Here is a 24,388-nt window from a genome sequence, read left to right on the forward strand (position 1 = left end):
TGGTAAAGAGTTAGTTTAAAAAAAATAGACTCCCGACTGCTGCCTAAAGTAAGTTAAATAATAATAAAAAACCAAAAATTTTAAAAAGTTAAAAACAAAAACTTATATAAAAAAATTAAATTAAAAAATTGTTTTTAAAAAAAAAAAGACTCCCGACTGCTGCCTAAACTAGGTTAAATTAAATGCAGAAAATAAAAATTAATAAATAAAAACAAACTTATAAAAAAAATAAATTTAATAACTAAAATTTAAAATAAAATGTAAAAACAAAAACATACAAAAAAAATTTAAAAACAAAAATTTATACAAAAATAAATTTAACTAAAAACAAGTTTAAAATAATAATTTTAAAAAATTTAAAAACAAAAACTTTACCAACAAAAACAGGTTTAAAAAGTTTAAAATAATAAAAAAAAATTTAAAAACAAAAACTTATACAAAAATAAATTTAACCAAAAACAGGTTTAAAAAGTTTAAATAATAAAAATAACAAGTCTTAAAAATTAATTGGTATATAAGACAGGTTTATTTGGTAATAAAAATGTAATACACATATAATAATAAGTATAAAGTACAAAATTAAAAATTTCTAAAAATTTAAAATAATATTAATTATAAAATATTAAGACAATTGACACACTATTAGGAAATATTATCTAATAACAAATATGATTAAAAATATATACAAATACTTGATTATACTTACTACAATTTATTCTTCTTATTATTATATTAGGCATTACAGATATAATTATTAATTGCATATTTTAAAAAAGCAGTCGGGAGACGCCACGCCAAATTTTATACTTAATATTTCAACATATATTTTTGCTTCTCTTTTTCTGTACGCAGTTAAACAACTTAAATACAGAATTTTCTTTGACATCTAAAACGTGATTGAGAAACACTTGGCATGGCGTCTCCCGACTGCTTTTTTAAAATATGCAATTAATAATTATATCTGTAATGCCTAATATAATAATAAGAAGAATAAATTGTAGTAAGTAATCAAGTATTTGTATATATTTTTAATCATATTTGTTATTAGATAATATTTCCTAATAGTGTGTTAATTGTCTTAATATTTTATAATTAATATTATTAAACGAGATGATGAATTATCAAGCCAAGCAGCTATAGCGGTTCTCACATTATCATCTGTCGCTGAAGGTGTGTGCATTTGTGCAGCTTCTGTAAAAAAATACATAAGTATTTACGTGAGTCTGTAAGATTGAAAGATAGATGTGTTTTCCAGTAGTAAATCAAAATTTCGAAATTTTAGTAAATTTCACATTTAATTACTACGTAAATTTTGAGGTATGGAAGCGCGGGGGGAAAAAGTTGAAGATTTGGGCGTGGAGATTCATTAACAGGATCTGGAAGGGAGGAGGATGGCCGGAAAACTGGAAAGAGGGAATAATCGCACCAATTGTAAAGAAAGGGGAAGGAAAAAGGGTGGAGGAGTATAGAGGGGTGACAATAATGTCGTCGCTGTATAAGGTGTATACAGCAATCTTGGCAGAGAGGTTAAGAGAGGAGCTAAAGGGGAAGGGAATAGTACCGCAAAACCAAACTGGTTTCAGAAGGGAAATGGGAACAATAGATAACATTTATGTATTGAATTACCTGGTGAACAGAAAGTTGGAGAAGAAAGGGGGAAAACTGATAGCATGCCCACTCGGCATGTAATATTTCAGAAACATTTCTGCAAAATTCCATTTGAAATATTACACCTTTCATCAATATTTCAGAAATATTTCACGACCGTTTCTGCAACATTTCTGCAATGTTTCAATCGGCACAATTATTTCAAATGCAACTTTGCTGAAAGATTTCGGCAATATTTCTGAAATATTTCTGAAATATATCTACGAAATATTGCAGAAACACTTCAGAGATATTTCAAATACATTTTACACTGAGAAAAATGTTTTGTATTAGCAAACAAAATTTTGTTACTGACGCAAAAACTATTTGTTGATATGTGAAAAATGAAATATTTTGTTACCGGAACAAAAAAATATATTAAGCCATGTGCGTATAGCCGCCGCGCATTTGTCCGAAGAAATCCGCTCTCTCAGCCGGTCACCCATCCAAGTAGTATACCGGCGCCTTGTTGCTTGACATCGATGATCGAACAGGGTAGTGGTGATCCTCTGACTCTGACGCTTCTTTCCTTCTTATACTTGCTTATTTTGGTGAGCATAAAGCTATCGCATAACAATATTAACAATACAGATATACGAATAAATCTTTTTTGCCAGTCAGCGTCGAATATTATTTTATATTAAATATTATTAAATATTTTATATTTTATATTAAAAATGCCATATGACAAAATTTGGAATATCAGAAAATTCTTAATAAAAGAGAAAAAATGCAATAAAATGCAATATTAAATAATAATAAATTTAATTTTTTATATGTTCTAAAGTCTGTCAGCAATTTTTCGGAAATATTACAAATGCAATGTTGTATGTGAAACATTCAAAAATATAACGCGTGCAATGTGAACGTAATAATAGTTTTATTATGTATCAGAAATGTTTTTAAACCATTACATCTGCAATATTTCTTCTGCAATATTGTAGAAATGTTGCGTTTGATATGTTACAGAAATATTATTCGTGCAATGCAAACGTAATATTACTTTTATAATGTTTCAGAAATATTTCTGAAATATTGCATCTGCTACATTTTTTTGCAATATTACAGAAACTTACAAATATTGTAAACAACTTTCTGAAAGATTTCAGAAATATTGTTAATGCAATATTATAAAAAACATGATGCAGGTACATTTCTGAAATATTTCAGATGCATAGTTACAAATGAAATGTTAACGAAATATTTCTGCACCATTTCCGAATATTTCAATATTTCAGCAACATAACATGCCGAGTGGGTTAATTATAATATTACGCAGGACTTTGAACTGCCGGCCGCACGATCACAGACGATCCAAGACGATCACAGACAAGATGACTTGGCGAACAATGGTCGAAGGTCGTAGAAAATGATAGAAGGACGTGCCGCGCAACAACGACGCAGGGTCGGCTGCCACCTTAACGACACCGTCGACCAATCGAGTTGCGCGCGCATATATTTCGTGCGACACTGCATCACGCACGCAGATGATATGTCCGCGCTGTCACGTATTTGAAAACGAATCGTCCTAACAATCTTTACTTGCTGAATTATACACGGGCATATCATGCTCAAATTAAGTAAAATTATTTATACCGATATTAAAAAAATTTCATAAAAATACACACATAATAAGTAATATATATATTTCTTATACCTCTTTCGATCATATATACAGCCGGGTGCGCGCTATAGTAATTTACACTCTATGAAAGAGGTGGCATTCCCAGCAAAAATTTGATAAATATTTACAAAATATTACTACAAATATTTATTTTTAATTACCATAAATATTATATAAAATATTTATTCTATATTTTAATAATACTAGCACCACAGACGCGCGCTTCGCGCGCGCTATTTAGCTTTAACATTATGCTATTACTATTACACTATTAATTTCTTGATACACACAACTGTCAAAATATACGATGACAGCTGCAAATGAAGTAAGCGCAGCGAGAAAACCAATCAGCATCGCGGAAAAGCGGCAACAATAAATTCGACTATCGACTTAACATGCCTTTTTTTAGAAAGGATATTGAATAAAGTTTTTATGAGATTTTTTCTTCATATATATGAAATATGTATAAAATATATAAAATGTATAAAATATATAAAATTTTATATATATGTATAAAATATTTATATAATATTTCAAAAAAATATTTAGTAAAAAATATTTATGAATATTTATCATAAATATTGTGTGCTGTCTGGGTATATAATAGCCGTTCTCTCAAGGCGGTCACCCATCCTAGTACAGTACCGCGCCCGTGACTTCGATGATCCAGTGGACAGTGACAATCTTCTGATCCTGACGCTTCCTTATTGACTGTACTTGTCTATAACAGGTACATTTTTAAAGTGTTCAAAAATCTTGTAATGATATCTTCTTGATACCCAAGGAGCGCCAATGCGCGTATAACGTGCTTTTAATGCGCGTACAATTGCATTGGCTTCAAAACTACATTAATTGTGTGTTCAAAATGCGCGCATTTAAATGCGTAATTAATGCAAATTGAGCTTTTGATTTATTAAATAACAGGTTTTATATTATATTTACATAAATAAGTAGCTTCTTACTCATTATGAAACATTTTATTTAAGTTTTTAAATTTTATATAAATTGAATTTTTAAATAAATAGTTCCACTAACTATCTTTGTTCTTATTTCTGCGTTTAAAGCATCAATGCAGCACACGAAATAGTTATCATAAAACTATAATCACACGCAACTACATCCACTTATATCATAAATTCACCGCTTCAATCATAAAGTTGTGAAACAAACATACCCAAGGAGCGCCAATGCGCGTATCATGCGCTTTGAACGTACATTAAACTGTGCATTAAATGCGGGTATTTGTCCCCGCATTATATGCGCATTTAATGCATATTATGGAAGCGCATACCAAAAAATGCACCTACGCTCATTGATCGAGGAGCCCAATCGGACAACTAGTGAACTCGATCTGTACTATATTAGAATTTTTCTTCGTGCCCAGGTTTTAAGCATTGCTGTGAGCATATTCCAGTACAGTTATCACAGAACAAAAGAACATTCTTATTTAGAGAATATCTTTATTTTTGACATGATAAATGTCATTTATTTAAAAAATTCAATTTATATAAAATTTAAAAACTTAAATAAAATGTTTCATAATGAATCAGAAGCTACTCATTTCAATATTTTATAAAACCTGTCATTTATAAATTGAATGCTCAATTTGCATTGATTACGCATTTGAATGCGCATCAAGACATTTTGAACACACAATTAATGTAGTTTTGAAGCCAATGCAATTGTACGCGCATTAAAAGCACGTTATACGCGCATTGATGGCGCTCCTTGGGTATTGTAGTTAATTTTGTGGTTTTTATTTTATTATTACTTTATTATACAACATTAAGAAGTAAAAATAGTTATGTTACAAAAAGACCTTATTTGGACGACTTTAAGACGTCTTCAAAATGACGTCTTTAGATGGTCTAAGAAACGACGTTTTATAAACGTCCATTATTAGCCGCCGACGACATAGACCAAAAATGACTAAAAATAGACATCATTATGTCGTCTTCTGACGTCACTTTGCTACTTGGGATATGTCTCTATTTTAAACAAATTGTAAATCTTGTCCATTATGTCCACTCTTTTTCACACATATGTTACAATTTATATTTATAATCGACTTTTGATTTTTTTATTACTTATTTATTTATTTATCACCTTTATCACTAACATTATGTTATTGATTTCACTTTATTTTTGTTTGCACATTTTGAACGTTATTATTTATTTACTTTATTTACTTTTACCTACTTTGTATGTTTTTATACTGTTGTGACCTACGACATCGATGACTCTATTCACTCTGTTATTTATTTATTACTTAATTTTCCTCGACTTCAGTTATTGTTCTAGCCATATTCCACACAGTTCTCATCTTTCAAATAACACGACTATCTTCGACCATAACATTATTATAATATTATCGATTGCTTTTTACCATATCTTGACCAATTGATGTAATTTTCTACGACTTTACATTCACATTCTCTCGACTATATGATGAACTGGCTCTGATTTCTCTATTGTCAATTTCGTTAATCATCGTGTTTGGGTGCGATCATATTACAGACCATGATCATTTAGTCAAAAACTACGTGCCAATCGTCTGATTTTAAACTACATGGCTTTTTGATCATTCAATCTTGAAACACTCATTTTTGGTTCAACGGAGAGCATAAGAGAATTACATTATTAAATTATTTTTAATTTACTTTATTTAACATCACTGAAGATGGCTCAAAACGGAGCCAAAACGTCCGAATTATAATTATGCATTATAAATTATAATTAAATATTGTCATTCCGATAACTCGTCACGCACCAACACCGCGTTATTACTTTCAATACCCATTATTAACTCCACTTTCTTAATAATTCTGATATACAATTAAAAAGACAGTGGATTTTCCTAAACGCGCAAGCGTACAAAAAAGGCAAAATTTGTATTATCACAAATTATCATCGTATTGACTACCCCAGTCTTTCTCCTTTTCTCTGAATAAACTCGCTGTGAACATCCCGATAAATGAGACATCGGAGCAACGTATATGTATGACGTGCGATTTTCCTCTTCTGTCTTCCTATCCCGCGAAAAGATAATTCTGCGATACAGAGATTTTTTTTAATATTTCTAAAATGATTGTTATATTTAAGCTGCGTCACCAAAGATTAAGATCTAAAGTAGTGTCACAGTTTCTAATAATAGTCTTTTATAATATCCCACAGTATTTTATAATATCCCGCGATATATAGCAATAGAAAAAGAGATATTCCAAAGCACGAAAATTATTGTGTGTATACAAAAAATAAAACATGTAAAAGTTCAAAGTTTCTGTATAATATAGAAAACAGAACACTCTCAGATAACAGAACTAGATAACCCAGAAAAAGAGTATTCGAAGGATAAAGATGAGCGTTTGAAAGAAGAACCTTGAAGACAAATATAATCGCCCAAAGAATCGCACGACTCGTACCGAAACTGACGATAAAATAACTATCTGTTAATAAGAGATTTATTCGTCATTTCACTTTTTCTTTATCTGTAATTATACGAAATATATGTCATTTCGATAATTATCGAGATCATTGAACAGGATAGGAAGCGATAAGGAAAAGACTGCGATCGCTGTGTAACTTCATGAATTTCCTTTCCAGCTACTCTGCTTTCTCACAATTGTTTTCGTCCCTCTTCAACGCATTCCATCATCCAGATAGGACTATGAAGTAGGCAAGCAATCGGTTATCGTTTATAAAGCCGGTGGAGAAGTCCGCTTGAGTCAGTTACTTAAAGTAAACGTGAAGGAAAAGACAATACATCATGCTGATCACTCTCATATTCATCGTTACAGTGATAGTGCTATTCTGGATATATGCCAGGTGAGTAAAAGTGATTAGATAATATTTAATAGTTACTTAAAATTAAATTTCTCATTTAGATTAGATAATAATTATTTATAATAAAATGTAAAACTAAGATTAAATAATAATTATTACTCAGATTTTATCGTGCAGATATCTACTTTTAATATTACTAATAATCTTTGAGCCTCAAACTGAAGCTGATTAAAATTGTGTTCAAAATTAAAATAAGAACTGCTTTATTTTATATGCATAATATTGGTCTATCATTCAGTTACAAAGTGAACTACTGGAAGAGACGCGGCGTCGAGTTTCTTACTCCCAACCTGATCTTCGGCAACTTCAAGGATGCCGTGCTCTTCCGTTCCGCACCGGGATGGCACATCGGTGACCTGCACAAGATGGCCCGTCCAGACGCGCCCTTCGTCGGTTTCTACATCTTCCACAAGCCGTGCCTGTTGCTACGCGATCCAGATGTCATTAAGCACTTCATGATCCGCGACTTTGACAATTTCTCCGATCGCCACTTCGCCGGCTCCAATCAAAAGGACAGTATCGGCATGAAGAATCTGTTTGGTCTGAAGAACCCGGCCTGGAAATATCTGCGAACCAAGATCACCCCTACCCTGACGAGGGGCAAGTTAAAGCAGATGTTGCCGTTGATGCTGGAGACCGCAGAGCCCATGATGAAATATATAAAAAATCAATCGGCGAATCACGACAGCGTGAAGGTGTTGGACGCCCAAGATCTCAACTACAAGTACACGACCGACCTGATCGCTTCAATCGCGCTCGGCACCAAGATAGATTCCTTCTACTATCCGAACGAGTTCTCGGTCGCAGGTACTTGTTTTCGACTTAACGTTATTACGTATTTCAAAAATTAGCAGAAGTGAACCAAGTCAAGTAAGTAGTAAAGCTAATAAAATCATTGAAAAAAAAACAATTTACTATAAATTGCAACTTTTTGAATTATAAATCGCTTGGTTCGTTTTTGTCTTTTGAAATCTACGAGGCAAAATCATCGATCTACATTTAAACAGATCGAAGATTTTAAATGTTGATGATTCATATGTAACTCGGAAATAATTCTGCAGTTCAGCAGTTCTTTTATGGATTCAAGAGGATGGTTGCCCTCGTAACAGTGTTCTTCATGCCCGAACTGGTGGAAGTGATCGGTACAAGGATGCTTTTCAACTCTGCCTTCGTGAGAAAAATCTTCTGGACGGCGATGGAGAACCGCGAGAGGACCGGCGAGAAACGAGGCGATTTCATCGATTCGCTGATCCAAATAAAAAACGGCGAGCAGAATCCCGTTTACAGTTAGTGTGACTCTTTGCATTTTGACACTGTGAATATTACTCTCGCGATTTTAATTGGCCAAGATTTTGTTTCGACTAAACTAACTGAATTATTGACATAAAATTAGAAATTAGGTACCTATGTAATTCTATTATCGTATTTATTATTATCATATTACTAATTTTCAACATTTTCTTACAATATCTATCAATTCTCCTCTAAAAACACTTGTGATTGTTTTCGACGTTTAAATGTTCGCTATTATAATTAAAGAAATAAAGGAGATAAAGACAGCGATAAATACTGAATGCTTACCACAGAGTTCGAGGGAGACAATCTACTGTATCAGTCCGGTACTTTTTTCTCCGGCTTTGAATCGAGCTCTACATGCACATCCTTCACCCTCATGGAACTGTCGAAGCATCCAGAGTATCAGGAGCTAGCCAGGAAGGACATTAATAGTGCGATCGATAAACACGGCTGGACATACGAGGCGTTCCAGGAAATGAAATATCTCAACCAAACTATACAGGAAAGTCTGAGGCTGCATCCACCCGTGTCTACCATCGACAGATACACTCGTCAGGATTACAAGGTCAATCTTGAAATCCAATTGTAATACTTTTAGAAAGATCTCTGACCTCATTACGGTATATTTAACTCGATCTAAAATATTTCAAAATTCTCGAACTTGAACAGAAGTACAAAAGAAATTAAAAATCACAAATTTTTCTATAAGATTTGTTTAATAAAGAATAAAACAAGATAACTTTTGAATAATATATGATAACTTGCACACGTTTGGAATGATTGAATATATATATTTAATGATAAATTATCTATTATTAAAGCAGCTTTGTTCATAACAAAATTTACGCTGTCTGCAAAATGTATTTTATAGTTTTTATTTTATATATTTAAAAATATATACAAAATTCCAGATTCCTAATACAGATATCATCATCGAGAAAGGCACGCCAATATATATCTCCTTATATGGGCTTGGTGTGGATCCTAGATTCTGGGATGAACCGGAAGTATACAACCCCGACAGATTCGCCGAAGGCAACGCCATTCCCGATGCCTACATGACGTTCGGGATGGGTCCTAGGATGTGCGTAGGTAAGCGCTAATAAGAACAATAATAATATAGATAGATAGATAATGTTCTAGAAATATATATTGCTCCTAAGAATAAAAGCATTAAAAAAAGGATGTGAAAAAAAAGAAAAAAGTGACAGCAAAATAGATATCAAAAAAATATGCCATCAAGATCTTATCAATGTAGATATCGAAATTAAATTCTACTTTCTGATGAGAGATTATGACTTGCCATTTCCGTTATTGATAAAGTTAACTTAAGATAAAGAACTTTTTTACTTAAAAACAAAAGCATATTAAAAAGAAAGGACCTGAAAAGATAAGAAAAAAGTAATAACAAAATAAATATCAAGAAAAACAACTTACTAGATTCTTATCAAAATAGAGAAAAAGATATTGAAATAAAATTTTTCTTCCTGATCAGAGATCTTACGATAAATAACTTTGTATGCGTATAAACCCAATTATATAATTAAGCTATCCATACATCGTTATCTAACAAATGAGAGGATTATCACGAGAAAAGTAATAAAAAAGTAGGCTATACATATATATATTCTCGATTAATTGCGTAATCGATCATTACTATGCAATCATCTTAAATTATCCTTCTAAAAAAGAAAGAGATTTTTTCTATCTGGGATTTTTTAAAGAAGTTATTTAAGATTTCTTGCACTTGAGATTCGATTAACTTTCCAATCTGATAAGACACTACTAGGGAACTCATTATTTCTTAAGGGGTAACGCCACTCTAGAGTCCCCAAAAAAAGCCAATTTTTGATAATTTTTTTCAGAAATACAATAATCATAAATGAAAATCGGTTTAATTCTATTTATTATCTATATATTAAAGTATAATATAAAATTTTTTTAAATTTTTTATTGACAAAATGGCGGCGCCAGAGCCATTGATCCAAAGTGTCTTTTTGCGGAAGTCGTCCAACGGGCGGAATCAAAGCTCCTATAATTTCTGAGTTGGAACAAAAATTCAAAGATTTTTGAAAAATATATAAGATTTTCTATAGAAGTACCTATGGGAATTGCGAAATATCATTTTTTGTAAGAATGGTGCATGTTGGAAAAAAATGTTTCATTTTTCGCTAAAAAATTTCGCACAAAATTGTTTATAAAAAAAGTTTTGTTCAACTTATCGCAAAATCCATAGGTACTTCTAAAGATAATGTTATTGTAAAGTTTCACTCAAAATTTCAAGTCAATCGAATAAAAGGTGTTCGAGTTCTGATTCTGCCCGATTTTAAAAAAGCGATTTCGAGAAAAACGCGTTTAAAGTTTCAGTTAACATTCACAGATGCATTCCGCGCCAGCAGACGGATTACGAAAAAGTGATAATAGAGATTTTTCCGAGCTTTGAAACCAAGTGTACCTTATTTCTAAGACCTTAAAGCATCGTTTAAGCAAAAAAAATCGATTTTTTGAAAATTCTAGAGTGGCGTTACCCCTTAATGATTGATCACTGTAATCTATATATATGTTTCGGTTTACCGAAACATGAAATTCGGGGAGTATATTCCTTCCATGACGTAAGCACTCACTAAGAAAGGATTTTTAGAAATTCGACCTCTTAGGAGTGAAAAGGGGTAAAATTTGTTTTCACTGATTCCTCAATATATCTTAGGCCCGATGAGATATCTCAGATATCGACTTGGTTCTTTTATTTAAAGTAGTTACATACTGTAGCGAACACATCAGGTATCAAGCTAGTCTCATATAAATTGTTTGCAGGAATGAAAGTGGGTGAATTGCACGCAAAAGTCGTTCTAGCTTTGTTGCTGAGAGATTACGAGATTTGGCAGACCAAAGAGCACACGAGCTTTCTAGACCCACGTTCGACCTTCACGGCTGCGGGAAATGGAATTAATCTGCACTTCAAGAAGATATGATAATGCACATCAAATATTATTCTTCATTGGGCCGATGTCATTATTGCCGGTCACAACTAATAAGAATCGAAATAACGATAAATTTCGCAATCTGGTTTTACACAAAGACGGACTTCGTGTTTACATTTGAAACTTTGGTGTCAAGCGTTGCGTAGGTATTATATATGGTAAAAAAGCTGTGGAACGATACCGAAACTGTCGTTAAGGAGTTAGAGAATCCCCGTGCTGCTATTAAAAAAGTAATACATTCTACTCATAAAACATTTTTCAAAATTCAAATAGAGGTCCCCGGGCTAAAAATTTGAAAAATAAAGTTCCCAGTGCTTCAGTAATTCTTTATTTTTCAAGTCAAGTGCTAAACCTGTACCGAAAACACAAAAAATTCATTGCGCTATACCTGATATCAATAGAAATATGAATGTAAAAATATTCTCTCAATCTAATGATGTCAAATCACATAAAATAATTTAAAAAAATACAAGACAGAAAAAAAATAAATAGTATAAACGTTGTTATATAATATGGCATAATTTTTAGATATATTTTTCATTTATTTTATGTTTATTTTTAATTTTAATTTTTATTTATTTATTTTATTTTCAAATAAATCTGATTGCTATTTTCACAGATAATATACGTGTTTTTTTTCATTAACTGTATGATTTAATTGTTACATGCTATCCGTTAAAGTTCCCCAATTTATAATATTCCATTAAAAAAAAGTAATTAAATAATAAAAATAAGTAAAAATGCAATTACAAAATAGAAAATATTCGAATTTCCTTTTTACCTATAGATCGAAATTTCAGGATTGCTGTCTATAAATTTATCAAATTGTTTGATAGCCATCGGTAGTCTATCTTCTTTTTAAAAAATTATTTTCGAAAAAAAAATGAAAAAAGTCCCTTAAAAAATCGAAGTTATTGAAATCCCATCTTCATCAATGGCTTAAAAATTTCGAAACAAGTCTAGAATTTGAGATTTTTTTGAAAAAAAATCAAAACGGTTGCATTGAGAAAAAAACATTTTTTACTTAAATCTTTAAAAAAACAGTCAATATTGTCCATTAAAATTTTTTTCGATATTTTCTTTGAAAGGTACAGGAAAAAACGAAAAAAACAGATTACGTGTGCTTTATGCGTGGTATAAATTTCAGTACCTCTTCCGGTATAAAAAATCAAGATACTGAGCCTCAAAGTTTCAATTTTTACCAAAAAAAATTTTTTAATTTAATTTTTTTTTAATTTTGGCATTTTTTCCTTATAGAACTCGACGAGAGGAGCAACTTTGGTCCTTTTGACCAACCTCTTATCTCTTACCGTTTGGCCTGGAAAACCTTTTCATTAGTAAAAGTTGAAACTTTGAGGCTCAGTATCTTTATTTTTTATACCGGAAGAGGTACTGAAATTTATACCACGCATAAAGCACACCTAAATTAACGTATATTCACAGTTTTAAGAAAATCTAAAGAAAATCGATTTTCTCTAGTATAAGGACCGGAGAACGTCCTTAAGGCCCCTCGATAGTCACGGAAAATACAGCGGTCGAGTGGCACGACACCTACTGGAGGAAGCTTCGTAGCTTGATACAGAGCGCCGCGATGTGGCCGCGAGTCACTCGAAAGTCGGCTGGTGGGGGAAACGCACACAAGAGAAAGCACGTACCTGTGCCCGCCTCAGATACGTTCTTTCTCTTGTGTGCGTGTGCCCCACCAGTCGACTCTGGTCGATTCTCGACTCTCTCGAGTGGCTCGCGGCGGAAAACAGTGGACAATTGTCTTGCGGAAGATCTCATTGGTAAAATAACTCATTAATCGTACTAAACATTGTGTATTATTGTCTTCAGTTTGTTGGTTATGTCAATGTGCTGTCCATTGCCTCAAATAATAATCCAATAAAGTGCCATAAACCATTTTCCAGAACAGTGCTACGCCGACCGCATCAGCTGTCAATTTTTCATTGCACTGTTACTACACTTTCTATATTAGGACCAGCAAATTAATGAGCAGGTAAACATACAATATGCTTTCATCTTTCATTTGAGCGCTTATATTCAATCGTACGGTGACTCCTTCTTATTTGAGATCTCCCGTAAGAATTGTCCATATTTTATCTCTCAATTCAAGATGGCTGACCTGGGTATCGAGGGCCCAGGTAGAGTACCATCTACAGGTAGAGCTCTACAGATACCATAGCGCATGCGCATATGGCTTCTGCATTCTGCTCATGGCTTCTGCAATTTTATGTGCTTCCACCTTAAGAGTAGCTAGATAATATATACTTCTGGCCTCAGGCCGGTCGCGGATCCCCCGACTCCGCTTACTCCACAATCGCCGCGATTGCGTCATCTACGATGCGTAGAGAAGAATCGAAACAACCTTCGGACCGAAACGAACAAAGACGAGAAAAGATGATTGGGACCCGCGAAACGAACGACCTTGAACACGTTCGAACGCGTTTTCGCGCGCTCACCCCCACCACGCGGGTCGTCGAGAAGAGCGACCTTGAACTAGAGTCCTATATAAAGAGAGAAGCGCAACCGAGCAATATATATAGCTACTACTCGTCGACAAAATGGCTGCCTGATATCACGTGATATTCCCCTTCTCTTTTATCTAACTGGCTCTTTAGCTCCAGAAAAACGGAGTTCTGTGGCTGCGTTCGCGTTCGTTTTGACGCTTTCATTGCAGCCCTGTAAGTATCATTCTGTCCTCGTCGCAGATCGAATATCAAACGTAAAATGTGGAGCAGAATTACGGGTGGCTCTGTGTATGTGAGTGTAAAAAAATCGAAAGAGGTTTTCTTTGATTAAAGGGAGGACGGAGGTTATATTATACATAGGCTATACCTTATACCTTTTTAATTTATTATAGATTGCCGTTTGGGTTAATTAACTAAAACCCTCAGTTGGAGACACGGTGATAGGCTTATCCCGAACTTTAAAAAAGTTTAAGTTAATTATTTATAACGTGGAGTCCCAGCTGTTAACGTGCTGCTGTTCGTTAATATTTTGAGTTGTAACAAATTTAAGGTGAATATATATTCATATAAAAGTGATTTGATCAGAAATTTTAATACTGACTTAATAATAAACTGATTTATTTGATCGTAACGTGTAGAATAATTTTGCGAAGATCCAAGAGAAATCCATACACTATTGACAGAATAATTTTTGTGATTAATGTGAGTATTTGTTGCTAATAAAGTGTCACTTGTTTCTTTAAGTCATTGATTAAGTACTATCTTTGAAGATTTTAATAAGTAATTACTTTACATTTCCAGATCAACAATGGAGAAAGACTCGATGATATCAAATAGACTAGCATATTTGGAACAACTGAAAGAAGAAGCAAAAAGAAACTCGATAATTATAAAAAAAATTAAGAGCCGAGAACAGTGTAAAAGATATGAAATTGGAATATCTAATTTACCAATTACTGTTATTAAAATTAGTTCAGTGAATACCTACTTTTGTGTAAAAACAATGTTTAATCGATTGATTTACAGAAACAATTTCTACTGAAATCCTTTTAGGCCCGGTTACACCAACCTCTTGGTAAGCTAACTGATAGTTAAATCATATGTCTATCTTTGTCTAATGTGAAGGAAAAACAAAGATATACATATGATTTAACTATCAGTTTACCAAGAGATTGGTGCAACCGGACCTCAATCAGGTAAAATTTAAGGATCAAAATAAAAGGATCAAAATTGGATTATGTATTTTATTCCAAGGTTTGTAATATTTATTTGTGTAAGTTTAAAAAAAATTTGCGAAAAAATAACATAAACATACTGTTGCATGAATTATATGATTAAAAGTAAAAATATGTTTATTTGCAGTAAAGATTTTCAATTATTTATTTTAACAAATGTAAAATGTTTGCAACAAATGTAACTAAAAATAAAAACAAAAAATTGTGAATTTCTATTCTTCATTTATGAATAAGTTATGTGAGTAAAAAGAAACATCAAATTCAATTAACCTCACACACAGCAGATGTTGGAAATATTCGTAAATTTCCTAAATTTTATCTCCACTTGGCCTTTAAAATACTATTTGTCGGAAATTTCCGAAGAATACGACCTTGGTCATATTTTGTCGAGCATCCAGGTATGCAACATTTGTTGTATCCTCCCATGATGTATGTACGATGCACAGATCACATTATAAGACATTTTATCACTTAAAGCAAAAAGAAATTCCGTCTTTAAAACCTCGAAAAAAAAGAAAGTGGTAGTATTATACCTCGAAAAAACCTAAGTAACAAGTGGTAGACGTACTCTTTGTATCTCGAAAAATCTCGAAAAAATCTAAGCAGTAGTATCTTTATTTCCAAAAAATTATAACCCAAGTGATACACATCACAAAACTATGTTACCTTATCAAAGAAGAGTCGCGCTTCAAGTGATCTATTACAATTACAAAAAAGAAATGATATCTCTTTAAATTACAGCGCCAATTACAGAGAGAACATATATATTGCCTCAAAAAATAATTGTTGCACTACTTTGAAAAATCTTTACATGGTGTCAATTAGAAAAAGAATGTATGATAACAATTTTATAAGATTAAAAAATTTTATTTAAATTTAACAAGGGAATACAAGATATTTAAATACAAAGTTTACATGTGTATTTTTTAGTGGTCACAAAGAATTACAGAGGAACAGTACAAAATAAAAATATTTTATTAAAATATTTAATCCAACGAGGGAATACAAGGTATTTAAATACAAAGTTTATATATGTATTTTTCAATAGAATAAAAGATTTAATCACAAAGAATTACAGAGATAGTACAAAATAAAAATATTTTATTAAAATACATAAATTTTTCTTGTAAAAAAACTTGGCGCTGCTAGACCTCGAAATTTTAAATAAATAAATAAACTTATCCTATACTTAATTATAAGCCGCATTATTCGCCGTCGTCACGCACACCCATATCACTCGCTCGCACATACACACCACGCTGATAATCATTTTGTTACTCCCGTCGCATTCTTCTATGAATTATTTTTATTTATTGTTATCCTTATTTATTTAAAATTTCGAGGTCTAGCAGCGCCAAGTTTTTTTACAAAAAAAATTTATGTATTTTAATAAAATATTTTTATTTTGTACTATCTCTGTAATTCTTTGTGATTAAATCTTTTATTCTATTGAAAAATACATATATAAACTTTGTATTTAAATACCTTGTATTCCCTCGTTGGATTAAATATTTTAATAAAATATTTTTATTTTGTACTGTTCCTCTGTAATTCTTTGTGACCACTAAAAAATACACATGTAAACTTTGTATTTAAATATCTTGTATTCCCTTGTTAAATTTAAATAAAATTTTTTAATCTTATAAAATTGTTATCATACATTCTTTTTCTAATTGACACCATGTAAAGATTTTTCAAAGTAGTGCAACAATTATTTTTTGAGGCAATATATATGTTCTCTCTGTAATTGGCGCTGTAATTTAAAGAGATATCATTTCTTTTTTGTAATTGTAATAGATCACTTGAAGCGCGACTCTTCTTTGATAAGGTAACATAGTTTTGTGATGTGTATCACTTGGGTTATAATTTTTTGGAAATAAAGATACTACTGCTTAGATTTTTTCGAGATTTTTCGAGATACAAAGAGTACGTCTACCACTTGTTACTTAGGTTTTTTCGAGGTATAATACTACCACTTTCTTTTTTTTCGAGGTAACAACATATACACTACTATACGTGTACTTGGCGCCTTTCTTTACCTTTTTTTAAAGAAAGGTAATTTTGTACGGATATTACGCCTTTTTGTAGTATTACGCATTTTATAAACAGTATGTACAGGGTAAAGCTATTTGGAGGTATTATACTACCACTTTGTTTTTTTCGAGGTAACAACATAATACATATACACTACTATGCGTGTACTTGGCGCCTTTTTTTACCTTTTTTTTAAAAAAGGTAATTTTGTACGGATATCACGCCTTTTTGTAGTGTTACGCATCTTAATCTTATAAACAATATATCTTATAATCTTATAAACAGTATGTACAAGGTGTGAAGCTAAAGGTGTTACGGACTATTATTTCTAAAGAAAACAATTTAATATTTTGCTTAGTTTTTTAAAAATAATAATCTGTAACCTTTTTAGTTGTACACCTTGTTAATGCTATACATATGTATACCACAGAAAAAAATTACTACTTAAAAATAAAAATGTAATGTGTCTGAAGTTGTTAATAATAGTTAAAACGTTTGACACACACACACACACACACACACACACACACACACACACACACACACACACACACACACACACACACACACACACACACACACACACACACGCGCGCGCGCGCGCGCGCCTTAGGGTAGCAGAAGAGAGAACAAGAGAAAAGTATCTTCGCGAACAATGGAGCTAGTCTCATGACGATGAGTCAAGTATGTACAAGAGCGAGATCGCAATGACCGATATGCAAGTGGATTAACCTAGTCGCGAAACGTTCACCCGTTATACTGTTGAAGAACCGACCGCATAACATTCCGTCTTTTTCTAATCCCGCTGTGAATCGATTTTCCAGCTAACGTATATCTTATGTCTTCGCAAAGCGTAACTGTTAAATCCTTTAGGGAATCTAGGGGAATCTGAATCCTTTAAACGAAATTGGACAATTCGTTGAATCTAAGTTTATCAGATTTTATCTTTCTTCCTATTTTTATCCGACACTGTATACTTGTCATAACTTTTCGTTGGATCAAAAGGTTCCCATCTACTCGCTGGAAAAATGTGTTTGTTCCTCTCGTATCATGATCTAGTGAGAAATAACATAAAAGAGAATTATACAAAGTATTCTTTTAATGATAAATACCTAAGTAAAATTTTTCCGGCATGTGATTCCTCGGTTTCGACAGAAGCATCGTGCATAACACGAATATCATCGTGAACGTCAAATGTGAACAGAGGTTCGCTTTTTCCTTGTGCCTAATCGCAATATTACATACATTAAAATAACATGCCAACATTGTGATATTGCTTCATAAGTTTTATCACTTAGTATCTTTACCTTAGTTACAATAAAATCGTAAAACGTATAATGGTGCGGTAATATAAGAAAGATCCTCCTTGACATACATTAACTGATCTACCATTACTGTTTTAAGCTCGCTGAATTCACGCTTCGGAACTTCTAAACATCTCTGAAGAAGCTGATAGATAGAATTACCTGTATGTGAAAATTTAATTTATGCAGTAGAACATTATATATCACGCCAATGTTACTCCAAAAGTGACACTGGAGTATTTTAATAACTTAAAAATTCTCTAAATCACTGAGACATTCACCTTTCTTCATTATAACACTCCGACGATAGCCAGATCCATCCCAATAACTGAATGTGATCTCAATTTCTTCTTCCTTCAACGCGTTCTGCTTTCTAGCCCATTCTTGCCTCAATTCTTCCTTAAGTTTATTTTCCTCCTCCTTCCTTTCCCTATCTGGCAAGAAACTTGTATCTACATCTGGATTTTTCTTAATCTTCTTAATCGCGAGGCCATCAGATTGCTCATTTTCTGACTGCGGGGATTTTTCGGCATTGTCTTCATCCAGATTAAAAGACAAAGCTTGAATCTGTCTCTTCTGTTTGTTCTTTTCTTTTCCTGCTCTTTTTCACGTTCCTTGTATCAAAGCATGATATGTATGACTAGATGACATTCAGAGCACTGGGCAAAAATCACATAACATTCAGAGCACTGGGCAGAAATCACATATGTATATATATATATATATGGGACAATCCACGTCACTTTTACCCCCCATCTGTCCAAAATTGGTATGGACGGATTTTAATGACTAAGGGCGGAAAATGTTCGTCTTGAAAAGAGCTTTCGAAAGGCGTGTGGCATATATGCGCAATTCAACATGGCGTCATAGTTATGGCTGCTTAAAGGGATAAATTCAAAATTTCAGATCCAACATGGGCAGATAAAACGGTGAAAAGTAACTAAATTCACGTGAAACTCAGTATTTGGGGGATTTTGGGGTCGCTGATTACGAATCTGAACGTAAAATTGTGAAATTCAAAATGGCGGATACAAATATGAGAAACGGACGAAAATTCCAGTAAATGATCTGAAAACTCTTACTGGAGGGTTTTTTGGGTCGCTGATCACGAATTTGTAGCTAATTTGTTAAAAAACAACAAAAAAACTGTGTTAATTAAAATTCTACTCTAGGAGATGAATTTCTACCACGTCCACGCCGTCATCTCTGGGTAACGCTAAGAGTAGAATTTCAATTAACACGGTTTTTCTGTTGTTTTTTAACAAATTAGCTACAAATTCGTGATCAGCGACCCAAAAAACCCTCCAGTAAGAGTTTTCAGATCATTTACTGGAATTTTCGTCCGTTTCTCATATTTGCATCCGCCATTTTGAATTTCACAATTTTACGTTCAGATTCGTAATCAGCGACCCCAAAATCCCCCAAATACTGAGTTTCACATGAATTTAGTTACTTTTCACCGTTTTATCTGCCCATGTTGGATCTGAAATTTTGAATTTATCCCTTTAAGCAGCCATAACTATGACGCCATATTGAATTGCGCATATATGCCACACGCCTTTCGAAAGCTCTTTTCAAGACGAACATTTTCCGCCCTTAGTCATTAAAATCCGTCCATACCAATTTTGGACAGATGGGGGGTAAAAGTGACGTGGATTGTCCCATATATATATATATATATATATATATATATATATATATATATAATCACGGCAAACCGCATATATAACATCGTGTTATTTTTATTACATTTAAGAAAATTATTTCATATTAACTCAATAGGCGTTAAACTTGCATACATAGGGAGCTTTCCAGCAAGTGACACAAGCCGACACAAACGTCGTTCTATCTTTCCTTTTTGGCAATGAGTAACAAAGACAAAACGATACCTGTGTCGACTTGTGTCGCTTGCTGGAAAGCTCCTATAAGTGAATCTCGCGTTTTATGTAAAATTTTGTAAGAAATCGCCGAAATCGGTAATCTAACCTATACTACGTTTACGCGAACGTTACTTAATTCTGTAGTAACTTACGAACGATACGATAATTCCTCCGCATAAACGGGAGATTTTATAGTAACTACGATGATATCGTTCGTATAAGTTACTACAGAAGTAATACTCACGTATTACTATTATTAATACGTAAACGTAAACTATTATTCTTTGACTTATCAAGAGTTGTAAACTATTATAATTCCTGTCACATGCACTTAGTCGCGTAAAAGAGTCACGGTGCGGTTTCGCTTCGCGTCGTATAATAATAGGATAATTACATGTAAATAAAACAATTACCTTGAATCAGAAAAAATATAAATTGTCGCGTCGCGTAAAGAGTCACGGTCGGTCTCGCTCCGCGCGTACTTGACGTGGGACAATATACCGTGTTATAGGTTATAACTGACTGTGACAGGTGACAGCGCGCTAAACGCACTGTCTGCACTGGTCTGCAATGCGCGCAGTTTACACACACGTATACATCGAGAAACTGGCGATACTAGTGGCACCGCCAGTGTCGAAAAAGTGAAAAGGACGCGATTCCAGCCAATGAAATGATGCCATGGCATGAGAGACGGTCGACGTATCTGAACGACGTATCTTAAATAAAAATTTTCACATTTGGACTTTGCGTCGCAATATCTCCGCTCGTAGGGCACGTAGCGGAAATATTATAAGAGAAACCCCCCCCCTAATTCGACCCCAAGCTATCGATTAAGCCTACTTAGAACTTGATCCGTTCACTCGTTATCGAGATCTCAACATCTCGAGTACTCGCAACTCGTCGCGTCGCGTAAAAGAGTCACGGTCGGTCTCGCTCCGCGTGTACTTGGCGCGAGACACTACCGTGTCTCTTGATAAAATACTATTTGTCGGAAAAATCCGAAGAAAACGATCTTGACCATATTTTGTCGAGAATCCAGGTATACAACATTTATTGTGTACTATGATATCCGAACAGATCACATTACATTACATTGCATCACTCAAAGCAGGAAGAAGTCGCGCCACTGTTCGTCGACAAAATGGCGGAGCCAATCAGCAGCCGATACACCGGTTGCGCTTCTCTCTTTATATAGGACTCTACCTTGAACGAGTTTGAACATTTGTCCGTCTGCGTCACCATTTGCCGCGCTGTCGCGCCAATTCTATTTATACTAGAGTATTAGATATGGTACTTCCGGGGAGGGGGATAGCCGCTCGCCGCATCCTCCCGAAAAAAAACAAAAGGAGAATCAGTTAGCGCGCGACGACGCGACGCTCCGCCTCCGTCTTCGGGAGGACGCGCGATTTCCGCGCGCGGTCGATAACGCGGTCTCCTCTTTTTCGGGATCGCGCGCGATTTCCGCCCTCGGTCGGTAATACTTCTACCCTTGGCATCTCCGGGGGGTTGGATCGGCGCGGGGGAATGGTGTAAGAGGTGGGCGAGGAGGGGAGTGCGCTTAACCAATCACCAACTGCCTTTCCGTACTACTCGGGAAGTAGAACGGAAAGGCAAGACGGTGATTGGTTAAGCGCACTCCCCCCTCGCCCACCTCTTACGCCGTTCCCCCGCGCTCCCCGACCCCCCCCCCCCCCCGCGACCGGCCTGAGGCCAGAAGTATATATTATCTACACGGAGAGAAAAATCAAATTATTTTTACGTGATAATTTTTTCACCTTAAATTTCTATCTATTTCTCATGTTATTATCCTGTGAATTGAAGTATTTTTAACGTGTTTGACAGCTATCTTATACTAAGTACGCTTGTCCTAGGATTATTACTCGAAATAAATCTTTATTTAATAACAACGCCACTATAAAAACAGCAGACGCTCTGCCTCTTTAAATTTACTATACATGCGACCCACCGGATTTTACCGTGTCGCTCATGTAAAGTCTCAGCCGCCTAGCACCATGGATCCCTATAGATATACATATACGTATATACGTATTTTTACTAAACGCCCACCGAAAAATGTCGTGGGTCAATAGTAACTGTAAGACAGCTACCCTATGACACGCATTGGTGCCATGGCGACGCTAGTAACTAAAACTTGGTAATCGTATGATAATACATATATCTATAAAGCTTTTCTAATAAAAACAGTATCCACCTTCTAAAAGCATGAATTTTGTAGGATAAGAAGTTGAATTTATTGTAAATATAACATGAGAAAAGTATAAGGTATTTATAATACAGATTCACATAGTATTACGACTTGATTTTTCTCTCCGTGTAGCTACTCTTAAGTATGGGTAGAGATAAAAATCTAAAAAAAATCATGGAAGCTACTTCCATTTAGTATGAAAATACAAAAAAATTTCGGCCAAATAAAAAATGATCGAGGAAAATCCTCGGTTGATTTGGCAAAAAAATGCGCCCACTATATATATATAGTGGGCGCATTTTTTTATTTCGGTAAACTTGTTTTTATATTGACACGCATTTGCATGAACATAAATGTTTTTAATATTTTTGTTTTAATGTTTTAATAATAATATAATATTATTATATATATATATATATATATATATATACCCAGATAGCCAAGCATTCCTTGGCATAAAAAGGAAATAGTGTTTGGCATAAGTTTCCCTTCAGTTGTCATCATATTGCTGTCACCGGACAACAGTAATTTCGTTTAGTGCAACTTAAAGGCATTATGCAGACAACGATTACCTTACGCGGCTTACGCAAACAAGCGGAAAGCTCGTAGCATACTTATTGCCATAAAAGTTGCCACAATCTGTTGGCAACCGTTTTGGTGGCAATAAAAGTCGGCAATCCAATAGGCAAAATCGGAAGCCGCTTTCCTCAATATTGAAGGCAATTTAGCAGAGCAGTTTTAAGCAAATTGACAGCAACCTGCGGGCAACTTGCTATCTGGGTAATAATATAATAATATCCCTAGAGAGACTTTCTTAATTTTCTCATACGTGAAAGGCCAAGCGGGGTAATAAATTACCCCAAACTTGTACCGCGTGTATAATGTTTCTATTTGTTGTTAGAAAACTTTGTAATAGATAATTTTGTTTGCTCTAATAGGGAAGACGATAGTAGTCATCAGTTTGTGGTAGTAAAAAAAAACAGTAAAAAAATTTCGAAAAACAAAACAAAGAACCAAAAATTTGGCTGAAATGACTTTTTTTATAAAAAATGCTGTATTTTTCATAAAATTCACCGATTTTAAAAATTCCAACGAATTTTGAAAAACGAATAGACAACCTTCAAGGGCATGTAAGCGACTTTTTCGTTTCTTAAAAAAAAACATATTTCTTTGAACGTCTGAAGTAGAGGAAATGACGAAAAACTCTCGGATGGGAAAAATCGCAAGAAATGGAAAGTAAAACAGGTTCTGTCTATTATTATTTATTTGAAAGGTAATCAAAAGTTATAAAAGTATATGGAAACAGTAAAATTAACTCCACAAAAACTTTACAAAGTTTTATGCCCGATCTACAATAGCTATAGTAAGCTGTAGTAAGCCTCAAGATGTAAGAAATTGACCAATCACAGTCGATTATTCTCCTCACATTCGCCTGTAATTGGTCAATTTCTTACATCTTGAGGCTTACTACAGCTATTGTAGATCGGGCATTTTTTAATCAGTTGCTGTGCAAGAACAGCAAAAATGAAATAATTGACCGAATCTTAAAGAATTATATATGAAACAGGGGTAGAATTTTCCGGGGAGTGCTATAAAGTGTATAATTTTTCGTTACCGATTTTCATAAAAAAAATCTGAAATATACTTTACTGTGGTAAATGTCGAACGTAAACGGCCGAACGGGGTAATACGTTACCCCAAACGATTTTCTTTTTCGGTCACAGCTGCTGCACGGATGTAACGCACTCGCTGAATGACGGAGGTCGACTGCCGGATGATGAGTGGCCGCAGGGGGAAGTGATCCGCGCAGTTCCTTGGGCCCAACGAACCTACGACATCAACCGAGTTCCCGACACCGCGGACATAC

At 33.8% G+C, this 24,388-nt stretch overlaps 1 protein-coding gene and 2 long non-coding RNA genes across 6 annotated transcripts; 2 read left to right on the top strand and 1 right to left on the bottom strand.

The window, feature by feature from the left end:
• Window positions 1–688: 688 nt before the first annotated feature.
• LOC139779733 (uncharacterized) lies at window positions 689–24,312 on the bottom strand. Of its 4 annotated transcripts, none has more exons than XR_011719971.1 (4): window positions 24,172–24,304; window positions 18,244–19,094; window positions 2,009–9,509; window positions 689–1,191 (listed from the first exon to the last, which is right to left on the bottom strand). It is a non-coding gene; the product is annotated as an uncharacterized lncRNA (long non-coding RNA). The 4 variants fall into 4 exon arrangements; XR_011719972.1 differs by lacking the exon at window positions 689–1,191 and having other exon boundaries at window positions 9,270–9,509; window positions 18,244–18,597; window positions 18,717–19,094; XR_011719974.1 differs by lacking the exon at window positions 689–1,191 and having other exon boundaries at window positions 9,270–9,509; window positions 18,244–18,356; window positions 18,439–19,094.
• Window positions 6,965–11,902, top strand: LOC139779730 (cytochrome P450 6k1-like). The gene is made up of 6 exons (XM_071718198.1): window positions 6,965–7,096; window positions 7,353–7,921; window positions 8,176–8,400; window positions 8,701–8,975; window positions 9,322–9,502; window positions 11,225–11,902. The coding sequence occupies exons 1-6, from the start codon at window positions 7,038–7,040 to the stop codon at window positions 11,380–11,382; spliced, it is 1,467 nt and encodes a 488-aa protein (XP_071574299.1). The 5' UTR covers window positions 6,965–7,037; the 3' UTR covers window positions 11,383–11,902.
• LOC139779732 (uncharacterized) lies at window positions 13,083–15,306 on the top strand. Its single transcript, XR_011719970.1, has 4 exons — window positions 13,083–14,154; window positions 14,255–14,412; window positions 14,501–14,564; window positions 14,664–15,306. It is a non-coding gene; the product is annotated as an uncharacterized lncRNA (long non-coding RNA).
• Window positions 24,313–24,388: the final 76 nt, after the last annotated feature.

This window comes from Temnothorax nylanderi, unplaced genomic scaffold (genome assembly GCF_030848795.1).
Source record: "Temnothorax nylanderi isolate EJ_2023f unplaced genomic scaffold, tnyl_v1.0 TNYL_tig0239_pilon, whole genome shotgun sequence".
Lineage (NCBI taxonomy): Eukaryota > Metazoa > Arthropoda > Insecta > Hymenoptera > Formicidae > Temnothorax > Temnothorax nylanderi.

What these genes read in the sequence shown, in the direction of transcription:
- LOC139779730 (XM_071718198.1), top strand. Translation starts at nt 7,038, where the DNA reads ATGCTGATCACTCTCATATTCATCGTTACAGTGATAGTGCTATTCTGG. An exon ending in ACACTCGTCAGGATTACAAG is followed by an intron (nt 8,976 to 9,321) that starts GTCAATCTTGAA and finishes ACAAAATTCCAG; the next exon opens with ATTCCTAATACAGATATCAT. An exon ending in GGGTCCTAGGATGTGCGTAG is followed by an intron (nt 9,503 to 11,224) that starts GTAAGCGCTAAT and finishes AATTGTTTGCAG; the next exon opens with GAATGAAAGTGGGTGAATTG.